General features: G+C 37.5%; 1 protein-coding gene across 4 annotated transcripts in view; it reads left to right on the top strand.

The window, feature by feature from the left end:
- The window catches only part of GABRB3 (gamma-aminobutyric acid type A receptor subunit beta3), a 196,492-nt gene that overhangs the window by 152,600 nt on the left and 19,286 nt on the right, over window positions 1-24,606 (top strand). For 2 of the 4 annotated variants that reach the window (XM_088052172.1, XM_005516517.3), the window contains 4 exons: window positions 7,228-7,448; window positions 13,385-13,467; window positions 14,580-14,717; window positions 22,561-22,713. In XM_088052172.1, the coding sequence (XP_087908298.1) occupies window positions 7,228-7,448; window positions 13,385-13,467; window positions 14,580-14,717; window positions 22,561-22,713 (595 nt within the window). Of the gene's footprint in view, window positions 1-667; window positions 881-6,921; window positions 7,008-7,227; window positions 7,449-13,384; window positions 13,468-14,579; window positions 14,718-22,560; window positions 22,714-24,606 lie in introns of those variants that run through there. The other 2 variants (XM_088052175.1, XM_088052176.1) reach the window with 2 other exon arrangements.

Raw genomic sequence — 24,606 nt, 5'->3', positions numbered from 1 at the left:
GTATTTATGGTCACAGTATTTAAAACACATCTGTCTATGCCCAACTTTAGACTCTGTGCTGGAACACCTTGCAGACACTAAAAGAGTTCATGCATTCAATAGTCTAAGAAGTTGTAAGGCTTGGATAAATATGACAAATAATATCAACACACAGGGCTTTCTCAGTTTGTTTTTTTTTTCCTTCCAGATTTTTATTGATAATTTAAGAAATGCAAAGGAAATATATAAGATTACATATTTATGGAAAGAATGAAGTAGAAGTGTTAGAAGTTCCTCATTCTCTAAAATGGGTACCTGGTATACCCCAAATTTTTAACATCTTTTCTTATCTCCAAACTGAAAAAAAAAATAAACCTACAGCTTTAAGATTGTAGGGCATAGCTCATTTCTCCAGCGCACTGGTGGCACATCGTGTTACTGTGTAGGAGGCACAATCTATTAGTTGTCAGTTCCCATCTCTCTAAGGTCAGCTGCCTCAATCGTGGGAACCAGCTGACAGCTGATAGAAGTTGATTTTTTCTTTCCTGTATGTTGTAAGCAGGATTTCAATTAGTGCAATCAAATGTACCTGTTTTCTTAAGGCCTTGTTGGCTCTAAAATGTGCTTCTTGAAACAAGTTCAGTGAATCACTTAGCCTAGCATTATTTTTCTTTTGTATGTCTTTCTATTTTTTTTTTTTGAAGGGTATTTGATGGTATTTTTTATGACTTGATCTCTTTTAGAGTTTTCAAGAACAGAATCTATACGTTTGACATTTCTATTCGTCTTTGTAAGGAGGAACCTATCAGATACTGAATTTTTTGTTCTATCTGTCCATTAGCAAGTGGATTTTCACTGTAATTTATCACAAATTCTTTGGATAACTCTTCAGGGATGTAGTGTAAGACCATACTTTTTTTTTTTCTAGCATTCTGCTCTGGGTCAGAGAGTTTATACATCAGTCATTATGTATAAAGGTGTGTTAGTTTTCCTTTGATCAGTCTTTTGGGAACAGAAATTCCTGGTTACTGAGAAGCCTGTGGTGTGGTAATACCTGTGATACTCTGAATAAGAAAAGGTCTATTCCCCCCCCCCCCCCCCCCATCTGTCAGGGCAGTCTTCCTATTGCCCTGAACTTAAATATTTGCAGGAACTTGTTTTTTCTCTACATTCACCTTCCCAAGCTCACCCCAAGCAATTACTTTCTTGTCAGCTGGTGTCCTCTGATGTTGAGATGAGAGAACACCCCAAGAGCAGGAAAGCATTCCCATCAGTTTGGGGTGGGCAGAGGAACAGAGAAAGAAGAGCCAGTACCCAGATTTTGAAGAGTGAGCTCCACTGGCCATGGCAGGAATGTGCTATGGGGCAGTACCCCTGAGGGTGCCTGGTTGCTCCCTTCGTTCCTGCTGAGAAACTTCAATTCCATGGCAGTGACCACCACCTGTGCCCGAAAAGCAGCAGAGAAGCTGCTTTGGCTGGTTGCTATGTCAACTGTGCTCTTTGCCTGCAGAAAGCCAAGTGCTGGTTGGTATGGCAACCCTCCTCAGAGCACCCAAGGATGTTCGATGAGGGTGAAGGCTCTTTGGAGAAGGCACTGGGGTATCCGTGGAGGTGGAAGCTTTTGTGCCAAAGGGTATGAGGTGAAGGAAAGACCCATGCAATCACACATTTGTTTGGAAAATCGTTTTGTAGAATCAAGTGGGCTCTTGGAGGCTAAATAATTCCTGTTTATAACATCAACCTTTTGTGTTTCAGTAGAAGAGGAAAACGGTAATGGCAATTTTGTACAAAAGATACCAAGACAATATGATGTGTGGAGGGTCACACTGACATCAGTGTGATTGAGCTGCTTTGGCATTTTCTTAATGGTACAATATCGTAGCCACATGCTCAGGAAAATGTGTTTTCAACCTAACAGTACTGTAGAGGTTTTGCATAGTGTCAGAGAAAAGCCTGAGCCAGGATCTTAGGGGTGAGATGAACCTTTACTGTAAGAATGGGTAGGCCAAGAAACGTTAGAAGAAGATGCTTTGGTGGACTAGACTGGATGTGTGTGTGTCTGTGTGCATGCTCAGGTCTCCTTCACTCAGGCTTCCCAGGAGCTACATCTATTGCCAGAGACATTCTGCTCAGGCAGTTTTCCTGTAAAAGATTAACAGAACAATACACCTTGGTGGCTTTCTTCATTTTCTGGCAATTAAGTAAGAAACTGTGTTGTTTAGACCTTGGACAACCCAAAATGTCAACAGGTAAAACCTAATGCAAAAATACAGGTTTCAGGCATTAGAACAGGCAGCCCAGGGAAGTGGTGGAATTGCCTCCATTCCTGGAAGTGTTCAAAAGGGCTGTAAATGGCCTGTAAATGTGGGGATAAAGTTTGGTGCTGAACATCGTGGTTAATGGTTGGACTCAATGATCTTAGAGGTCTTTTCCAGCATAAATGATTCTATGAATTTAGAATCATATTTCTTTAATATTTTTTCTTTAATATGAAAGCTGCTGAAGCTATTAGAAAATTTTGAATGCTGAGAAAAATGTTTACGTGATTATCTCACACAAGTGAATAACATTGCTGATAAATTCTGATTTCTTATGGTTAACCTTTCTGAATGTGTCTTTATTTAACTCATATTTAGCTGTGTGAATGAATGTGTGCGTTAATCTGTTTGTGTCTTCTGCATATGGTAGGGTGATAGATTTACAGATACATTGTCAAAGCATAGGTTTCATGAGTTTGGCTTTGCAACTCACTTTGCACTTATTGGGAAGAATATAATTCGGTCATCAATGGTGTAGAAATAGCTCTTTATGCTACAGGAGCCATTTCTAATTTTTGAAATAGTGTAGAAGGTGAGAGAAGAGACTTTGAAGTTATTAAACAGACTAAGGAATGGATTTTCCATAAATCTTTTTATCCACTGAATGAGTACTTACTTTATTAACTCAACAAAATTAAATAATCCAGAAACTGATGATAATATTCACATTTGTCTTTTGGTCAAGAAAACAAGGATGTGAATTTACATCAAAATTCAAATTTAAATCAGGAAACTGCATTTCAGGTAGACACAAGCCTATCTTCCCAAGCACTGAAATAGTACTCTTTTTTTGCATATTTTTTTCCAATATTTCCAGTAATTTGCAACATATTCTTTCATTTTGCATGCATAATTTATTTTGCTTAATTGCCACATTAACAGTATTGCATCTTAATTATTAATTGCAGTGTTTATCTAGCAGTCATTTTGAAGGAACATTTTTACAGCTAATAGATAACTTGTAACATCCCTGATACATAATATAGTAAGACAGCAAACAGTGACAGTCAAATTTAGAGTGCTGTTGCTGTTATAATTATGTTAATTTTATTTTGATAAGCAAACTATATTTTAGAATTTTTCTTTCACTGTTATTGAGTGCAGGAGAAAAAAACTAGAGATAATAAGCCCTGTAATAGAAAACAAGTAATTGTTTCCTTTACTATCACAGCGTATTAGTATTTTTCATTCAATGGTCTTACAATCAGTGCATTAGGAATTGTACATTATCTGTCTGAAGTGGCTTTTTAGGAGTGGGTTAGCTCTGTTTCCTGCATGGTATGCTCAGTCCAAGAGAGACAAGTATAATGTAGAAAATGCTTAAGAATTTCTTTGTACATGGTTAGCACATATAAAATTTGTTAGTCTATAATCCTTGCTTGAGATGTATTGAAATCACAAGCAACGCACATGAAGATCACAGATGTATTATACATTATTTGTGATATCAGCCTGTTTATTGTTGTATCTAAATGTCTTACCTTGATAATATCCAAAGTACTACCTACTGTTTGAGGTTTTTTAATTCTGTTTTCCACTCACCTTGACCAGGGAAAACTAGATTGAAAGAACAGCCATCACTCCCTTTTGTGTGCCTTTCCTTACATTTGTGGCATATACATTACATAGAAATGAAAGGATGCCCAACACGGTCCTTTATCCTTGTGGTATGTTTCAGGGTCTTTAAATGCACAGAAGAAAGATCATGTTGCCTATGCAGTTGAGCTTTTCCCATTTTGAGGACATTTCACCAGTACTTGAGAAGCACTGTGCTTGTTGCCTGTTAGGGCTTTGAGTGATTTTATTACCATGCATGACCTGAAGCGTGTTATTACTGTGATGATCGGGAGAGGTAAATGTTGAATGTCTCATTGTATTGTTTGGGGGAATAAAATATGCTTTATAGAGGTCTTTGCTGCTGAGAAAATTGTTCGCTGTTCTTTGCAGTAGTTAGAAGTTCCTAAAGCTGGCAGCCCTGTGTCATCTTTGACATAAGATAGCACCCTAATGCAGTAGCTGTAGTGGGATGAATCTCTTCTGGCTTTAGACATCTACCCTCTTGACTTCTGTATCAGAACTAATTATCATAAGCTCCCTGGAGGGAAGTGGCCCTCAATAAATTTTGTAGACTACTTACTGAGTGATAAAAGTTCATTTTCTCATTTACCTGCAATATCTAGTTCATGTTTCCCAGTCTACACTCAAACCATTTTTGCATTTTCCTCTGGGGTCGATTAGGGAACAACCTTCTTTATACATATGAAGTCTTGAAAATTAGTTAATGAACGAATGAGAGCTGATATCCGCGTGGGTTTAAAAAAAAGCATGGTTTCTGCAGGTAGTGAGTGACTTGGGTGGAGCCACCCTAATGAGCTGGCATTTCCTGGTCATACATCACTCCTTGCACAGCCAGGCAGTTTCAATGCAGTTCTTATGAAAGCTTGCTGCTCCTGTTTTTTGAGGGAGTTGGAAAAAGTGTGATGGTGACCAAGCATGGTTCATATTAATTCCTTCTTTCATTGTCTTCAGAGCAGGTGCAGCTGGCAGAGCCCAAATGTACAAAACGCAAATATATACATTAATAGACATAGAGTTTTGAGGGTTTTTTTAAATTTAAAATTAAGATGATATAAGAAGTAAGCAGGGTTAATAGAGAAAGTGCTAGTGAAATTTGTACTTTAGAGAATGTGTTTTGGAAGTCCTTTTTTCATTCAAGACACAGTAAGTTTTGGATGTTTGATGGTTGTTGTATTTCTGCATGTAATTTTTAAAGTTGTTCCTTGACACAGCAAATGTTATTTTAAAATAAAATTCCAGGTTATTAATGCTTGTATTGTTACATATTTTTTATTTAGCTAATTAATTACTCCATTCATTAGATGTTAACATATATTTTATCTCAAACCAAAGGAAAAATAAAGCAAGCCTAAAACTTTTTTTTTTCCCAGCTGTACTGCTTCTCTTATATTTCAGTGCTGGCCAGCTCACTTCTTTCAATGCCATGCAGTGCCACCCCTTTTCTTTATTTCATTTTTTAGCATTATTTTGCGCATATACTGTGCATTTACATATAATGAACTTTTTGTGTGCTGTTCTTGTGTCCACAAGTTTTATAATACCAAATTTCTTGACATTGCTGTGCAAACCATTCTAGAAGGCGGCACGTTTTGAATGTTAATAGAAACAAGCTTTAATTAAACAAAACAGAGCTGGTAGAGGATATTTGTTCTAATGCATCAGTGTTGGAAAACTGATTGCAGAGAGCATGAGGAGAGAGGTGGCCTTCATGACATGATGATGGGAGTGAGGCAGGTGCACCCAGTGTCTCATGCACCTCATTCACTGCTGAGCAGGGACCATTAGTCCCACTGAAGAAAGCTGCTGACAAAAAGGTTAGAGCTCATTCTCTTGAGCAGTCATGTCAGATTTCAGGTTGGAGGAATGAGATTCCTTCTAGGCAACTCCACGTGGGCTCCTTTCTCCCATCACTGGGCCCTTTTGTTTTCAAAGCTCTCCTATTAGTTTCTTAAAATGGGAACAGCTTTTCCTTGATATCTACAATGATTTATTTTTCTAAGCAATTAAATTTGATTTGTTTAAACCATAGCAGCTCCCTCATTAAAGAGAATGAATCACTGAATCAAAAATGCAAAGGCACTAAGTATGAAAGGCAGGCTCAAGTTTCATATGATTTCAAGGAAAGACCACAGGGCTTGAGGGAAACAGAGCAGGAGCAGTGCCTGGAATTGGACTGTCTCCACATGAAACCCTTTACAAGAATGGACCAATCCAAACAGCCCTGCTAAGAAAACTCGAGCATCCTTTTCCCAAACAAGCAGCAAGCCTGAGGGGTTTTGCATCACCAGCTTGTAGAAACAGATGCAAATACAGGTATCCTGTGGCTTGCACACCTGCTGCTAAGTATTTAAATGTGTTTGGAGATCACATAAATTTCTCAGTATTTTGTGAAGAATCTCGTTAAGAGTTTTATTGTTTAGAGTGCTTCTGTAATTCGAAAATCAGAGTTTTAATGGCTTGTACTAAAGTTTCTTTTTTTTCATGTGATTTATTTTTTCAGTTTTGCTGGTACATAACTTTAAAATGTTCCCAGACTTTTTTTTTTAAATGTTTTATAACACCATGAAGGTAATGAATGACGCCTGCCAGCTAAGGCTTTCAAAGCATTTCAATATAGCCTTATTATGACATGAAGAAGTCAGGTTAGAAAATTCTGAAATGAAATAAAGAATTTTAAAATTGTTGTTTTAAGCTTCTGTATCCATGTTTATGGTTTTACATTAGTGATCATAGCTCATAGTAGACACCATAAACCTTAAAACTGACAAAATTATGAAAACCAAGCATTGACATTAGTGGGACTTTAATACAATTTATTCTTATTCAAAGTACCAGTGTAGCCTGTTGATGAGAAAATACCTGTGTTACTGCAAAATGCAGTCTCACACAAAGGTACATGTATAATGAACATATTTTCAGCTTATTTTTCAGACAGAAATTTGCATCCTGCTTCAAAACACTTTAAATGTTTTTTCCATTTATTTATCATTTTTAAAAATGGGGAAGATGGCAGTATTTACCCATTATGTCATTTATCATTCCACAGATATGATAATTTTGGGCAGTTGTCAGAGGAACTACATGAAAGAAAAGCAGGAGCAAGACAAAAGATACTGATACCTTCTGAAATTTGTAAGAGTTGAAATGCCCCCTTAGTCTAGAGTGATACTTGAAAGACATGAAAAAATTTGTTAAGTGCTACAAAAATTGAATTTTTATTAAACATTTAAAAATATTAAATTTAAATTTAATCGACAGCAGAATAAGCTAACAACAAGGAAATTATTCTCCTAGTTATACAAAGTATGGTTGACTTTGTACTTCTCTTTTTTTTTTTTTTTTTCCTCTCCAGGATTACACTTTGACTATGTATTTTCAACAGTACTGGAGAGATAAGAGGCTGGCTTATGCTGGCATACCTCTGAACCTCACGCTTGATAACCGAGTGGCAGATCAGCTTTGGGTGCCTGACACTTACTTCTTAAATGACAAGAAATCATTTGTGCACGGCGTTACTGTGAAGAATCGAATGATTCGCCTTCACCCGGACGGAACGGTGCTTTACGGCCTCAGGTCTGTGCTTCCATGATGAAGATTTCATCGCTGCTCTTATGTGTTGTTGATGTTTGCTTCCTGGTACAAGGTTATTACAAACATTGGTTAGTTTATTATGTAACCTTCCCTGTAACTCTAAGAGATGCCAGTAGAAAACAAATGACACACTCGATGTTTCTTAATTTTGCCAGAAGCGCCTTCAGTCAGGTTTTATCTGTTTCTGTACAGTCACCATATCTGGAAAGCCCGCTGGCTATAGGAAGCAGAAAGGCACATATTAGTTGTAAACCTGAAAATCCTGTCCAAAGTACAGGCGGTAAGATTGAATATGGGTGCTTATGTTGTCTCCTGATGTGTTCATAGTCTATAAAAAAAAATAAAAAAAAGCCAGAAGCAGCCCTGGTTGGGGGGAGGGAGTCAGCCACAGCTAAGATCATGACCTGCTACTTTCAGTGATTTCTTCAAGCAGAAATCAGCACTGTAATTGTTACATTTCAAACCAGAGGTATAAAGTGACCTTAAATTCTCTTACTTTCTACCTATTTTATGTTTGATTTGTGTTTTCTTCCTTTTCTGTCATAGCTTTTATGGTTAGAAATGCTGAAGTATCCTTCTCTTAATAAACTTAACTACACCAGCAAAAATCCTTATAGAAAACCCAGTAGTATCAAAATAGTACTTTCTTTGAACGGGTTAGTTCACTTGCTCCAGTAGTTTAAGCCAGCAAAAAAAGTCCTTGCCAGTGAAAATTCCATTTCCACAGGTGGAAGTTTCTTGTATATTTAAGCTGAGAAAATACTCAAGATTGGTGCACATAGGTAGTGAAAGATAAAAAGTCCCTAATATAAAAATGAATGAGAGCACAGAAGTGGTGGAGATGGGTTATATATCCAGTATCAATTTTACCTGCTTCTCTTTCTTATCAGTAGTTGAACTTTTTACTTGACTTGGATCTTGGCCCTCACCTTTTTAACTCCTATTACATGTCATGTATGGAGAATTGAATGAATCTTTCTAGACAAAATAGAGATAGATGCAGCCTAATATGAAACTTCAAAGAAGTTTAGAATGTTTTCTCTGTAATTAACCATTTTTTAGCAAAATGAGGCTTTTGTTTTGCAAGGTATTGACTCAGTATGGAACACTACAGGTTTAGGATTCTTTCCACAAATGGTTAAATGTAAGAAAAAATTATCTGAGATATATTTGTTTCCTTCATGTCAAGAAATACCCCCCCCAAGCAATATAATAAAAGAGTAAAGCAGATTAGAATTCTTGTGATCCTAGTAATGTGTAGAAGTCTTTCTGTCACACTCTAAAAACATTTGGACACATTCAGGTGAGGATTATCTGCCATAGAGTAGTGTCTTTGAATAAGTTGGCTTCCCTTTCTGCAAATGCAGATGCATTCCACGTAATAGGATTTGCTTAGCAGGGTTTTCACCAGTGGCTCATGTGTAGCACACTTCTTCCCATTTCTTTTCTCTGAAAAGAAATGTAATATCCAGGGTGAGATATCTATGACATGAAGCAGCTAAGTTACATAGTGAAGAATGACTGTCTTAAATTAAATCGTGGCAAAATATAGAACACTGTGATCCAAATGAAAAAAATATGTGAGCCTCATCTCTGCTGATTTAAAGACCTGTGTGTGCTTTGTGTTGTTCCATCACTATGCTACTTCCTCTGTTATGGCTTCAGAGCATCCCAGTGGCATTGGGCTCAAGCTGCAGTCCAGGGGCAGTGTGGGTTGAGGCTGGAACTTGGAGTTTTATGTGCCACAAAGCACAGGGTCACTGAGAATAATAGGTGAAATTTTGGAGGGTTGCAACCAATTACAAAACATCCACAGAGCAAAGCAGTTCCTCAACACATATATAATTAAAAGTGATCCATCCCAAGGCCACACTGGATGTGTGTTCTCTTCTGAACAATGTAGGATTTATCACAGTTTTGAAAGACTTGACCTTCAGTCATCCAAGGTTCCTCTCTGCTTTAGAGAAAGCACTTTGCTACTGCAGCAGAAGTCTGTGATAGTGGGGGAATGGAACAGTATCTTTTTGAAGTTCAGCCCATTTCTGGGGATTTTTTTTTCTTTGTGTGACACACTTAATTTGTTCTACCTTCTTCAGAACAATCTACAAGGAAAATGATGATAAAACAGCTTTTTTTTCATAAGAGACTAAGGAAGAAATGACTATAGTCTGGGGATCAAAAATAGTCTGACTGCTTGTGTGTTGCTCGTGCATAAACCTCTTGTTTTTAGACAGTACAATGTAAGATGTTAAAAGTGAGTGGAGGAATATATGTATTTTATCTGAAAGGACTCACATAATTATTACCCATATCTGAAACATGATGAATGTTTTCACGGTGAAAAGGTTAGTTGTGATCAGTCAGACAAGGCAACCATGTTTACTTCTATTCTTTTTTTGGATTAATGTATTTCTGTATCAAGAAAGTAAACTGTCAGGACTGTGACCTAGTCATATATGAAGTATCTATATTGGCTAGACTGATTCATACTGTAAAAGTTTTGGGAACATAAAATATCCTTCTCTCAGTTATGTATGCAGCACCTCATCACAGATGGAGCTCCTGTACAATACAAAAGTATAATCAAAGACAATGAGCCCAGGAATATAGTACCACAGAAGGGTAAGAGAATCTATATCCAGAGGAAAGGAAACCAGAGTAGGAAATTACAAACAATTAAAAACATTTTCTTTGTGTGTTGCTTTCACCCAAATTGTATGTGTGTCTCTGTCTCGCTTCATCTTTGTCTGGTTCATCATCATTCCTCTGTCACTGCCATGATGATGAGTTCTTGAAACCTTGTTGTCTTGTGTTAGGCACTCCCATCCCATAAAAAGTTAACCTGCTCTTCTTGGGAGCATGCACAAGCCTGCACTGTTCATTCTTGCTTTTGGTGTGCATTTTTGCAAGTTAAATTCGGTTGCTTGAATGTTCATTCAGGAGCAACCTCTGAGTACTAAACATATTTTGAAAAAATGAGGTAAATTTGTTTCTGTCTATTTCTAGCTGTACCTTCTTTTCTAGTGTATATTTATTAAATTAAAAACATCAATTTTTCTGTAAAAAAGAGTTAAAAAGTTCCTTGAGCAAGAATGTGCAGTTTCTGGGACTGGAATCTGTGATACAAAACTGCTAGAATATGTGAATAGACCAAAATATAACACAATTATTAAGTTGAATATAGGTTTGCCAGCTGTATAATTTTTTGCAATATTGTAAAATTAATCATTTGTGTTCTGTATGGCTGGCATTTAAAGCTGGGTATACAACATAATATTTAAGAGTCTGCTAGCACATTCCCTTTCATATCAACTTAGCTCATGTGGATTCTGCTGCAGGATCCCACATGAGACCTAGGTTTGTGTAGGCGAATCTTCTAAAGCATGGGAGAGAACCTTCATATCAACAATTTCTAAGCTTGCCTACTTGTTTTACTTTGAACACAGTTATTACTTGACTCATGAGCAAGATCCTTTCATTGCACAAACAGTATGGCTTTGTTAAGGTGATCATTGCTTGTTTATAAATAATCACAGACTGAAGAATAAGTTTTCTCCTCCAAGACCGTATGCTAATCCTAGTTTTATATGCTTAGCTAGAGCTGCTCTTAGTCATTGTCTTGAGGAGATATTCAAAGAATCACAGAAAACTTAGGGTTGGGAAGGACCTTAAAAACCATCCTGCCATGGGCAGGGACACCTTCGGTTAGGTCACGTTGCTCAAAGCCCTGTCCAGGCTTACCTTCAACATTTACAGGGATAGAGAATCCAGAACTTCTCTGGGCATCTTGTTCCAGTGCCTCACCACCCTCAAAGTCAAATTTTAATCCTAAAATCTGATCTAAATCTACCACCTTTCAGTTTAAAGCCATTACTCCTTGGCCTACCACTACACATCCTCCTAAAAAGTCCTACTCTAGATCTCTCGTAGCCTACCTTTTGGTATTGGAAAGCCAGTAAGATCTCCCTGGATCCTTATCTTCTCCAGGCTAAACAACCCAGATGGTTAATCTTCTCCATAGGTAATAACCCTGTTAGCACCCTGAGTTTCCAGAAGGGCATTAGCAAATGTTGGTCACAGAGAAGAAGTTTCCCTAAACTGCAGAGCAGCTGAGGAGCTGCTGTTTGTACACTGCTCCAGGCCACCGGAATTTGTGTTAACGGAGGAACCACAGCAATTACCAGATGGAGCTTGGAGGAAGGCTGACCTAAGTATCCTCTTGTGATATGATACTTAGTACCTGAAATCCTGTGGGACTACTAGCATAGGACTTTTCAGAGGACAGTCAGAGGAGTCAGCAGTGACAAAGACATGGTCATGCTATAGGTAAGGCTGGAAAGGACAAAGATCAGGTGTGTGCCTTTCTCACTGGCTACTGGTAGGAACACAAGTTAGAAGATGTGATGAGTCATAGATCCTTGAGTTTTTTCCTCTCCTTCCTCATTCATTGTCTTTGTGCTCATACAATTTTCTCTCCCTGTGCAAAGAAATTACAGTATTTTCTTGCAAAAACACCTTCCCAGTCAGAGAAGGGTGGCCTCTGTTGTCCTGTGAGATTGCAATAATGGTCTTAATCCCTTTCATTAGATACTATGTGGTTATTCATCTAAAATAATCCTGCATACTAAGGACAAGCATTCTTTCTTTTCTTTGAGTTTGGATAGAACATTCATAATAACAATGTAAGTTTTTTTAACTGTGAAAGATGTGAAGAAAGGCACCTATTTTTTTACTCTTGAAACACTGCCCTGGAATTTTGAAGTAGTTTACCAGATTAGAAGACTATAATTTGAGAAGGTTAATGGTTAGAAGAAATAACTTCAGAGAAAAGACATGAAAATAACATTAACATTGAGGGTTCCAGCTTTTAGAGGTACATTGAAGGCATTTTCCCATCTTGTATTTATTAGCATAAATTATCACTAGAATATTATTTGTTTAGGAACAAACTGTGTGCAAGGTCCATGTCTTGTTTATATCAAAAAAGGATCAGTAAGGAATGGAGCTAGTCAGATTCAGAAGATAATTTAAATGTGAAATTTATATGAAGCCATTATAAAAACAATGATGCATAATAATGTACATACCCTTGGTGAAGGCTGTGATTCGGAAAAACATCAAAATATGCTGCAGATTAATTATGAGCATATGGTTATATCTGTCTAAAGTTAGTACAAATATATATATCCATTAATTACAAAATAAATTGACAGTGCTGTGTGAAGCTGTTAAGACAGTTGTTCTGGTTGCACATGTTTGTTGTTGACTCTCCTGATATACAAGAGGTTGAAGAATAATGCTGATTCATCAATGGTGAAATGTTTTGCAAAACCATCCTTAGGGTGCTAAATGGTTAAATAGACAGAGAAGCAAAAGTGTATTGTTATTTGAGGAGAAAACTTAAAATTCAATATAGAGCTTCACAACAAAATCTTCTTTGAATTTGAAAACCAGGGAAGTAATATTTAAAACAAAGCATTTCGCTGGACTTTAAACTGTTTTTCAGCATTTCAGGGTTTTTTTTTTCCTAGACCTGTCACAGAACCAAGAAATCAGTTATTCATGCAGCTGTAATCATTTTGACATTTGTAGCAGACTATTTTCACTTCATGGTTTCTGTTATAAAGTCGTATCTTTTATCCTCGGCAAATGTTCATGTAATATTTGCATATGAGGATAGGTCCATTGATCCCCAAAGGGGCTGGTTGCATAAGGGTAATTCACAGCGAGTTGTTCCACTGAAATTCAGTGTAATTGCTGCTCTATTGGGCTGCTTATAAATGTAAAAATACAGACCAGATTCTCAGTTATTGTAAGCTGTTTTTCAGAGGGTCTTCACTTTGGAAGATAAACAACCCCATCACCCAAAACTTGGATTACTGGCTATATGGTAAAACTCTTTGGTGCTTGTGTTTCAGAATCACAACCACTGCAGCATGTATGATGGACTTGAGAAGATACCCATTAGATGAACAAAACTGTACTCTGGAAATAGAAAGCTGTACGTACCTAAAAAGATGCATGTGAAATCTAGTTTGGATCTAGCTTGTTTTCTTGCATATTTTTTTGTTTTGTTTTGTTTTATAGAACTGTGTAATATTTACACGTGTCTATAAACACTATTTGAATTGTAATTATCACCATTTGGATTTTTTTTTGTCTGTTTATTTGAATTATTAAAAGATGTAAAGAGTCATCTATTTCTAGATAGATTAATACATCCCAGAAAATAAGGTTAGGACAGAAAGAAGTAATTTAGTATTCCTGCCTGACCTAAGAGGTAGTGACTGGATGCTTATCTTCAACATGAGAGATGAATATTTGTATTTTTATCAGATTTATTTCCAAGTGAGCAAACACTGTGATACAATTTTCTTTCAATATCCTTCATTATGTATGGATCATCTTGGTGCAGGACCTACTCTGGGCTTTCAGGCTGACCCCATTTATGATTTGAAACTATGTTACAAAAAGAACAATATTCTCTTTTCACCTAGTCATGTCCTAGGATTGCAATATTCAGATGTATATTTGCACTTCAGAAGTACCTGGTCCATTTCTGCTACTGGCTGGAAATTGTGGCCATATACAGAAAATACTAGTATATATTCCATATTCAGCTGTAGTTAGTCCTCTACTAATGGAAGCTAGTGGAAATAATGCAACTCACAGTTTACTGTGAGTGGAAAAGGTCTGGCCCAGTTATGTTTCTCTGTGTTCCTTGAATAATTAATATTATAATTAATATCCTTAAATAATAAAGTTAATAAGTAACCTTCTTCTGGTGATTATCAGTGTAAATATACATTTGGTTTCAGTGCTAAATGTATCTGATATCCTAAATCTTGGATAGTGTTTTCTTCTCACTGTGACCATTAGTGAATAATATATGAGTGATTAAAAAAAATAAAAAGAAAGCTGAGTATTTTGCCTAAAATTCTCAGTCAGACTGTAATGGTGTAGCGATTTGGGAGACCTTCCCACAGGCAAAATACCATACAGCTCTCCAGCTGTTCCAATTCTTTTTCTTTTTGTTGTCTCAAATGACAAGCTGCATGTTTGAGGCTATGTTTGAGAACACTGTTATTTCTGACTTTCTTGCTTTGCCTGCAGATGGCTACACAACTGATGACATAGAGTTCTACTGGAGAGGTGGAGATAATGCAGTCACTGGCGTGGAGAGGATTGAGCTTCCTCAGTTCTCTATCGTGGAATACAGACTGGTGTCAAAGAATGTTGTCTTTGCCACAGGCAAGTATTGCCATTTGCCCATTTAGTGTTTAATTTTCTTGTGCATGAAAATTACTGTTGTATTATTAATAATTAACTTTAATTACCGGTCATGATATGTAGCCTGTGTTGCATGTTTGGCTAAAGAAATTAGTTGACAAAGCCTGGAGGTAGGAGCCCATGAAAATTACAGACCTACATTCAGTACTGCATTCAGCTCCAGGGACTCCAACACAAGAAGGACATGGACCTGTTGGAACAAGTCCACAGGAGGGCCACAAAGATGACCAGGGGGATGGAGCACCTCTCCTGTGAATACAGGCTGAGAGACTGGGGTTAAGCTGGAGAAGAGGACCTTCTAGCAGCCTTCCAGTATTTAATGGAGCCAACAAGACAGCTAGGGGAGGGACTTTTTTATAAAAATGTGTAGTGATAGCACATGGGCAAATGGCTTCATGCTGAAAGAGGATATATTTAGATTGGATATAGAAAGAAATTCTTTACTGTAACAGTGGTCAGGTTGGATGGGGCTTTGAGTAACCTCATCTAGTCAAAGGTGTCTCTGCCTATGGCACTGGGGTTGTAACTGTGTATTCTTTTATGTCCCTTCCACCTCAAACCATTTTGTGATTCTTTGTCTCCTTGTTTTTTTTTTCTTTTTTGTGTATGTATGTGATACTTAACTAGACACCTAGATATCCATGATCTAAATAAATATTAAGTCATTCACCTCTGAATCATGATTGAAATACAGCCTACAGGGTAACTGATCATACACAAATGTGTTTGGGTATGCTAGGTCAAAAAGCCACCAATTTTATAAACACCTCTCTGCAACTTTTCAGTGCATGTTTGTTTTGTTGTTATATAGCAAATGTAATGTGTTTAATTACTTGACTTGCACTGATGGATATATAGTATTTTACGTAGTCATCCACTGCATTTGTTGTCGTTGTTAAGGTGCTCAAATCAAATCCCTGCTTGTTTCCTTGAAGATGGAATAAAAATTAGTAGTAACTCACAGTACTAGATGTCTTTGAATTACAAAGTGCAAGGTTGATTTACGTATTTGGTGTTAGACACCAAAATAGGAACATGTGTGGCAAAACCAAAGCAACACATAAAGCCATCAGCACATGTGGAGCCATTATTTGGCTCATTATTGGGGGCCTTCAGATTTTCAGTGCTGTTCAGACCACAGGAGTGTGCTGTTCCATCTGTCTCCGCACACTAGAACAAATGAAGCACAGCTCAATCATGTTTGTAAGCATCACTTCACCCACTCTTTGGACACAGCATCTGTTTCAAAGTACACAGAAATACAAGTTGTATTTCAGAACAAAATGTAAATATTGCTGGGATTGAAATTAGTACGAGAGGGCTTGCCAACTGCTGCTGTTCTTGTTTACCATTGTGAATGTAAGATATTTTCTTCTATAGAGAATCAGTTGCTCTAATCCTGTATCCTTCTGTCCTGCAGCTAGTGTCACCTTTGGCAGCCAGGGCTTACTCGTGCCTCCACAGGACTGGATATGCTTTTGTAGGAAAGCTCTTTTAGACAACAGTGAGAATACAGAGAACTTAATTTGTGGAGTGCCTTTAATGACAGCCCAAGGCCACCTTTTAGTTCAGCGTGAAATATTTCACTAAATGCATGGTTTAGTAATGTAGAGACGAAAGATTTGTAAAAATCGGAAAATGAAAAATCAAAAGAGATATGTGACAAATACAAGAGAGACTAAAAACTAGGAACACATATTTCTGTGACTGACCAAATGTTCAGAATATTAATGGTTCTTTCATCAAAAAACTAGTGAAAGAAATAAAAAAGTCTCATGCTTCAGGGTTTAAAACAGCTTGGCATCAGGGAATCACAGAGAACAGAATGTTTCTTGTACCATTTTCTGAAACATTTAATTTTTTTCACTGATGAAGACACAATACTGAATTTACTATTGCTTTGATACAGGACATTATAAAAATGCTTGATTAATTATGACATTTTATGACAAGTATTTCCATGCAGGGAAACATCACATTTGTTTCTCAAAACCACATGTTTAAATCTAAATCCAAAGCATGCCAGCAGATCGGATGCATAAAGTCAGCAGACACTTTTCAAGTTTCTTCTCAAGAGTTTCTTACAGTCCCAGTAATTAGGGCCAGCTTCTACATTTTTTTGGAAAATAAGTAAGGCATGTTTTTGGCTTTGAGGTTATTGAAGTCTCAGGGGGAGATACTAGTTCTTTGAGCGCAGTATCTCAGTGAACATTTCAGAGATTTCAGTCCTAGTATGCTTTGATTGAATAAAACTAAAAGAAGACTTCAGAGTCATGCCATAAACAGCTTTTGGATTACTTATTTCTCCTATCCTTCAAGAGAAACTGTTCTGTATAATCTTGTGTAATTTAGGCAAAGGGAAAAATCTGTTCCCATAGTTACTACTGAGAACTGAGAAGCAATGATAAGCATGGGAAAACCCCCATCAATAATGACAGAAATCAGGGTCAACTGCAAGAATGCTGGAGGAGCTGAATGCCTAATGTTGAAGTATAGAATGGAAGTTAAAATTTATCTTGCCAAATTAACAAAACGTGTCTGAAAAATGTATAACATTCAGTATGGACAAGTTCAAAATACAGTATCTGTGCAACTAATTATTCCTATCCAGATTAAGGATAGAGAATGCCAGGTTATGCCATGGTTCTGTGTGTAGAAATATAGGGGTTGTTGTTGATCTCAGACTGGAAGTGAGCCAGTAAGATCTTTTTGGGGAGAAAAAGGAAAGAAACAGACAAAACCAAAAATCTTACCATATAAAGAAGTCTTGTTTACATTGATAATGCTTAGTATTATTATTAGAGCTTAGTATTTGTGGTCAAGGGTAGCACTCTTGAAGGCAGTAATGGAGCAATAGAAGAGGGTTTATGAAAAATAAGCAAGTGTGAGTGAAAATCTTGAAAAAGGCATACTTGAGATTAGTGGAGAAACAAGTATGGTCATGTAGTTTAAAAAAAGAGAACGCTTGATTGGAAATGAAATAAAACCTTCAGGTGTCTAGAAGGTATCTGCAAAGCCATATATAATAGCCTGTTGCCTTTATTAATGATTTTTAAATTGTTGTGAAAAAGAAATACCTGGTTTGACTGTTCTTCTAACACCAACTGAAGGCCATACAGGATACCATGAGGTATTTAAGTGGCACTGGATGCCCATGTGTCAGGAACTGAATTAAGCCCACAGTCAAATGCCATCCTGTCAGTGCTGTCAGTGAAGCCTAAAGAGCTGTTCAGCTCTTGAATACCTCTTCTTTCTCAAATGAATATTTTAAGACACTATTCAGTTGCCTAAACATAACAATCTGCTGCTTTTTGAGCTGCTGTAGAAGATCCTGGTTAGCAGTTAGGCTGCTGTTCTGGCATCTTACAGCCTTATGTCCTGTGTTCACCGTCTAGTGCTTCAGTATCGATTTCTTACGTAGTGTTCTGTTCTGCTCTTCTTTAGCCTGTCACATCTCAAATGAGAGTATAGACACCAGCATAGGCAGTTAAATCACACCCTTAGAATCAGCTGGCTCTAAGTCTAGATCTCCATGGTTTCCACTAACAGCTCATGCTCCATCCATGTGCAAATATCTGCATTCAAACACCTGAAATGTAGTTCCAAGTCCGTTACCTGAATCTGCCTCCCAAACTGCTTAGATAATGAACAGGAATGGGGATATGTAAAACACCCCCTAAAAGCTTCAAGTCACATAGCAGTCAAAGCCAGATTAGCCTGTTGGTAAGAGGAGGGTAGTCTCAAAAGATTTGAAAATTAAATATTTGCTGTATTCTGAAAGATCAGTATGTAAAGTACATTTCCAATTAGCCAAAGAGCCTTCCCAAAAGAACATATTAAAGTAAGAATTCTGTAACTGACCAACTCTGTTATCTTGTTTCATACTTGGATAAAACAGCAAGAGACTAATTTATCCTTGAAGCCAAATATTTCAGCTTGCTAGCTTTTAATGAAATTGGAACAGAAACAAGTAATCTCTTTTTATCAAGTGCCCAAATATGTGAAAAGGGAATATTTTGGGCTCAAATATTGATTAAGTATTTATTTTCATACTTTCATTCCCAATACTGTTCAATTTAAATACTTCTGGCAAAATTCTGTTATTCCTATAGTATTTAAATTAGCCCATATACATCAGCATGTTTTATGAGATGGGAGGGAGGATAACAAGGCAAAACAAGATAAAAAGGAAAAAAACAAAATTTTTATGGAAAATTAACTACTAGAATTTCTTGGTAATTAATCGCTAAGTGTACTTCATTGACAAATCATTATGTGCTCATAATCAAGCAAGTAACAGTGTAATTGTTGAGCTTACCCAGAAGTCAGCTTATATTAAATAATCCACAGAATGGATCCTTCTTTGATAAATAAAGATGTGGACTTGCAGTCCTTGCTCCATGAAGGTTAGGACCCATCCTTTTCACTGAGCTTTAGCCATTCAGAAAAAGAGGGAATAACTATGGAAAAGGAGCAGGGGTCCTTCTTTTAATTGTTCTTTTTTCCACAGACTCCTGTGGCCTTTTAGATGGAGGTGAGATACTGTGGCAGAGATGGCAGGGTGGAGGCAGGGTCAACAGATAATTTTTGAAGACATAAAAGCAATTCAGTTGAAAGAAATATAAACTCTCATAGTGTCAGAGAGAGGTACCTAAGGAGAGCCATGGCCATGTAGTATGACAAAAAACAAGGCTACAGTTCATGTCTCAATTTCAACTTGACCCTAAAAAAGTCTATACTGTACATGTCAACTGCAGTAAGCAGCTGTAATGCCAGCAAGACTTGTGTTTAGGTTGTCTGGGAGCCTCACACCATCAAAATTTACTTTGAGAAGGGTTTGGATTCATCTTTTTCTGATTTATGGGGAATTTCGGTGTCCACATTTGGACTAGGTATCTGAGCAGGTCAGAATCTAGTCCATACTGCTGGTGGAGTCTGGAGACAAATTCAGTACGCCTGTAAGAGTCCTTTCTAGGAGGTGGTGGGTAATTCTCTAGGTTTCATTTTCTAGATTGACTGGATGAACTGGAGTTTAGACACCAAGCTCACATGTAGGCAGTTCAAGTGAGTTGCTTAATCAGTTGCTGTTTGAGGGCACAAGGCAGTCTTCGTAGTATCCACATACTGACCAAAGAGATGTAGGGGGTATATAATGTCCACCAGCTGTGTGCTGGTGTCTGAGATGCCACAGGGCATCTCAAAAGGATCAGGGCACAATCAGATTGGCAACTGAATCTATCTGTTACTCAACTCCAGCCCTAGAGCACGAAGACAGAAAGCACTGATAGCCTTGGCCCTATACATGGTTCTTGGGGTTCTAGCTTCAGGACAAAGAGCCTGGTGCTTGAAACATATTTAGGTTGGTATCTCTGGCCTTGAGGTCAGCTCTTTGGGGAGTCCACCTTTAAGCCCAGATCTCACTAGTTTCAGTAATTACCTCACCTAATTAGACAGAAATGGTGCTGAGGTAATGGATGGTGGTCACAGGTGAAGCATTCAAGATAAATGTTTAAAGTTCACTCTGTTACATACAGTTTCTAAGTTTGGGATTTCATAACTGAACATTACTAACATATGTGACACATTATTCTCTCCCCTGCTGATACACACCTCTATCACCTACACCATTTTCTGTGCTTTATCAACAGTGAAGTTCTCTCTTTTTTCTCTGAATTTCCCTAATACATCCAGGGTCCTTGGCTCTGAAGCAAACAGAAAAAAAAGAATTTACTTTGATTCAGTGATTCAGTTCTACTGAACTTTCTTGAATTAATCCTTCATACTATTTAATCCAAAAATTGGTATTTTATGGGAAAATTTTCAGTTGTCATCTCTATCAATTATATTCCACAGATGTCCAGATCAAAAAACTTTAGAAAAGTTTTATACACATTCATAGAAAACCCTTTGAGCCCTTTGGGTGCTGTATTATATGAAGTAATTTTTCTCAACAGAGCTTTATAAAGATTTCTGTCTTATGTTCTACTCTTATTGCAGAAAGGTGATCAGGTCTTCTGCATTTTTAATGTATTTCATTATGGCAGTGTTTATATATTTCATTATGGTCTCCTGTTTTATTTATATAGTCTGCAGACACAAGGCACAGAAACATTTTCATAATAATCCAAATGAAAAAGTTAAACTTTGCCAAAATAAAAAAAAAAAGTCAGGCCTGATTTCAGTGAGAGAACTTGTCTTTTGAAATGAAACATGATTCATTGGAAAATGAAAATGTTAAACAAGCTGCAGTATAGAAGTTTTCTTGTTGAAAATTGTGTTGACTCCTTCAGACAAGAGAAAACCTTTGTCTGATAAGGATGAAATACATTCTTCTGATTCCACCAATATATACTTCTTTTGGTGAAACTAAAAGGCATTTCATCCTGGGAAAAGATGCTGCTGATTGAAGTAATCACAGCAACCGGATACACCTACCAGATATTTATTTTCCCAATGATAGCTGTTCTGAGATTGTTTGATACAACAGTTAAGAATATTTGCACAAGTTTGGTATTACCTTGATGCTTCTGCTGCCTGGAAATGGTGTGGCATTTTTCTGTCGTATGACTCAAAATGTAACAAACTGTCAGGAATGAAAGAAAGCGAAATCTCCAGTTTTCTAGTCCTTCTTTCCCTTTTTTTCTTAGGAAATCCATAATTCATGTCTATATGGGCAAATGTAGTTTCTCAAGCTCATATGCAAACATATGAATATAATCTTTAGATAAGTTTTTAATTTTTCATTTTTTCTCTAGATGTAATCTTTCATATATTTTACATATTTGCATTAGAATGGGTGTGAAGTGTTCTAATATCTGGTTTGTGCCAATATTGGTATGTGCCAAGAAAAGTTTTTTTAGGATGTTGACTAGATGTTTTTAGATGAGCTGTTAGAAGTATATCTAAGACTGGTAGTGCGAACACTGAAATCATGGAGCTAATGTGTGAATGACTACCTTTTTCTTATACAGCTGTACTCAGATTTAATCATCTTTACATTCAGTGAAAAAAGTCACAATTATTTTTAACCATTTGAGATTTCTAAATATATTTGTCTGAATATATATATGTATATGTCTAAATTGTATTCAGTAAGATTAACTCCAATTCAGTAAGATACACAACAATCAAGAGGTTATTAATTACTTTCATTGTTAATTTTTTTCTATTTGTAACTGTTCATAAATTTTACATATATATTTATCTATATATACACACACAAAAATCAACCTTTATTTTGTTTAAAATATGTTTGGAAGAAAAATTCAGGCTGGCTGCAATTGACATTAGAGGATCTAACCTGAAGGCTTTTCCTTTAGTGGAATTCATTATAATTTATTTTTGACACCACAGGTCACATGTTTCTTATAGTTCAGATGTAATTAAGAAGTCTCATCTCTTGAACAGCTGCTCATTGTAAATTAAAAACTATGCACATTACTCATTATCTCAATATAAATTCTATACTGTGAAAACGGTGTACTTGGATAAGCATTTTACTTGGAGACCTAAGCATTTGTTCTTAAAAACTACCCAGTGTTCACCTATCTGTTCAATTGTCCAAAGTAATTTACTGTCTCTCTTTCTTTCCCAAATACAAATTACTCGGCTATCACTGTATTCACTGCAATGCTTCTTTTAATACCAATGAGTAATACAGTGAAGGTGTCATCCCTACTGTTCTGCAGTTGTCATATACCCCACAAAATGTGCATGCTTTAGTTTCTGCAGAATCTGAAGGCAGCTATCTACAAGTGTCTTTCCTTCAGTATAAATAATGCTGTTTTCCTCTCTCTTTTCTCAGGTGCCTATCCAAGACTCTCATTGAGCTTCAGGTTGAAAAGAAATATTGGCTACTTTATTCTTCAAACCTATATGCCCTCCATACTGATTACTATTTTATCATGGGTGTCATTCTGGATCAATTATGATGCATCAGCAGCAAGAGTTGCCCTTGGTATGTGCTAAGAATGAGTGGGACATTAAAATGTCAGACTTAATGTAGCCTTAAGAGGTTGTTAAAAACTACAACGTGATGTCAGTGTTTTGAAATTCCAAAATAATTTGCGTCAAAATCATGTCATCCAGTATTGCCTCAAAAGTGATGTTTTCCCCTGCATGCAAGAGTGTAGCTACCACTAAATCTCTGACATGAGCTGCTCATACAGGTCCCAGACTTGTTCTCATCAAAGTTAATGTTGCCAGTGAATTCATCTAGGAGACCAGCTGCACAGTCGTACTTGAGCGTGGGCTTTAGTCCAGCTCAGTGTGGGAGGACAAACGTGGCTCCAAGCCTCCTCCTGAGGTCCTGGTGCTTTAACTGACACTGGCAGGAACAGACTTCAAGAACCATTGCTAGTTCAGCACACAGGGGCACATCAGCTATGGATCCCTCCATGCCACCTAACCCTCAGGTTACAGGTATGTTAAGTGCATGTTTATCACAGCTTAAAGTGTTACTTACCTTGGGACAGAAAAACATGGATTTGGCACAGGTATGTGATTCCTGCCCAAGAACTTTTCAGATCCTTTAAATAAGAGTATCAGTATCCTTTAGAAGAGTATTCAATATCCTTTACATAAGAGAAGGTCACTAGAAAATTGTGCAGTTGACATGCTGGAGGGAAGGGATGACATCCAGAACTTTGACAAGCTTGAGTGGTGAACCCACTTGAACCTCATGAAGTTAAACAAGGCCAAGTGCAAGATCCTGCATGAGGGTCTGGCAAGCCCAAGCACAAGTACACACTGGGTAGAGAATGGCTTGAGAAATAGCCCTGAGGAGAAGGACTTGGGGTGTTGGTTTGCCAAGGAGCTCAGCATGACCCAGCAATGTGCACTTGCAGTCCAGAACTGTGTCTGGGCTGCACCAAAATCAGCATGGCCAGCAGGGTGAGGGAGGTGATTGTTCTTGACTCTGCTCTTATGACACCCCAGCTGGAATACTGGATCCATGTTTGGGGTGCCCAACATAAGAAGGTCATGGACCTGTTGGAGTGAGTCCAGAGAAGGGCGACAAAGGTGATCAGAGGCTGGAGCAACCCTCCTGTCAAGGCAGACCAAGCAACTTGATTTTGTTCAGCCTAAAGCAGAGAAGGCTCTGGGGTAACCTTTCAGCACCTTCCAGTACCCAAAGGGGGCCTGCAGGAGAGCTGGAAATGGACTTCATACAAGGACAGGACAAGTAGAAATGGCTTCAAAATGACAGAGAGTAGATTTGAATTAAGAAGAGATTCTTGATTGTAAGGGTGATGAGGCACTGGAACAGGTTTCCCAAAGAAATTGTGGATTCCCCATCCCTTGAAGTGTTGAAGGCCAAGTTAGATTTGTCTTCAAGCAACTTGATCTAGTGGAAGGTCCCTGTGCATGGCAGCAGACTTAGATGGGGTTTAAGGTCCCTTCCAAGCCAAACTGTGATTCTGTGATAGAATGGTATTGTCCATTTTAGTGCTTCTACTAAAACCACACTGCCTCTTGCTTCCCTCTGTCCCCCTTCCCACTGCGGGTGGCCAGAGAGAATTGGAGACACAAAAGGCAAAGGTGAGGTAAGAACAATTTACTGGAAACAGCAATGAAACAAGAAAACGAACAGGATCAGCAACTTACTAATAACAAAACTGTACAAAAGAGAGAATGATTGACAAACAAAAATGCTCATTGTGGAACTCATGACTCAATGACAGCCACACTTGCCCCAACCTGAAAAGACTCCCTTCCTGCAACCTCTGGCAATGATGTGAGGTGATATAGAATAACCTTTGGGTCTTAGCCATGCCCCCTCCTGGCTACTGCAAAAATAAACCCTGTCCTTGCCAGAACCAGGACAAATTCTGTGACAATATCTCACAGC

Source organism: Pseudopodoces humilis, chromosome 2, assembly GCF_049639895.1.
Source record: "Pseudopodoces humilis isolate 2021_Gansu_Grassland_sample_001 chromosome 2, ASM4963989v1, whole genome shotgun sequence".
Taxonomy (NCBI): domain Eukaryota; kingdom Metazoa; phylum Chordata; class Aves; order Passeriformes; family Paridae; genus Pseudopodoces; species Pseudopodoces humilis.
This window is presented reverse-complemented; position numbering and strand designations above follow the sequence as displayed.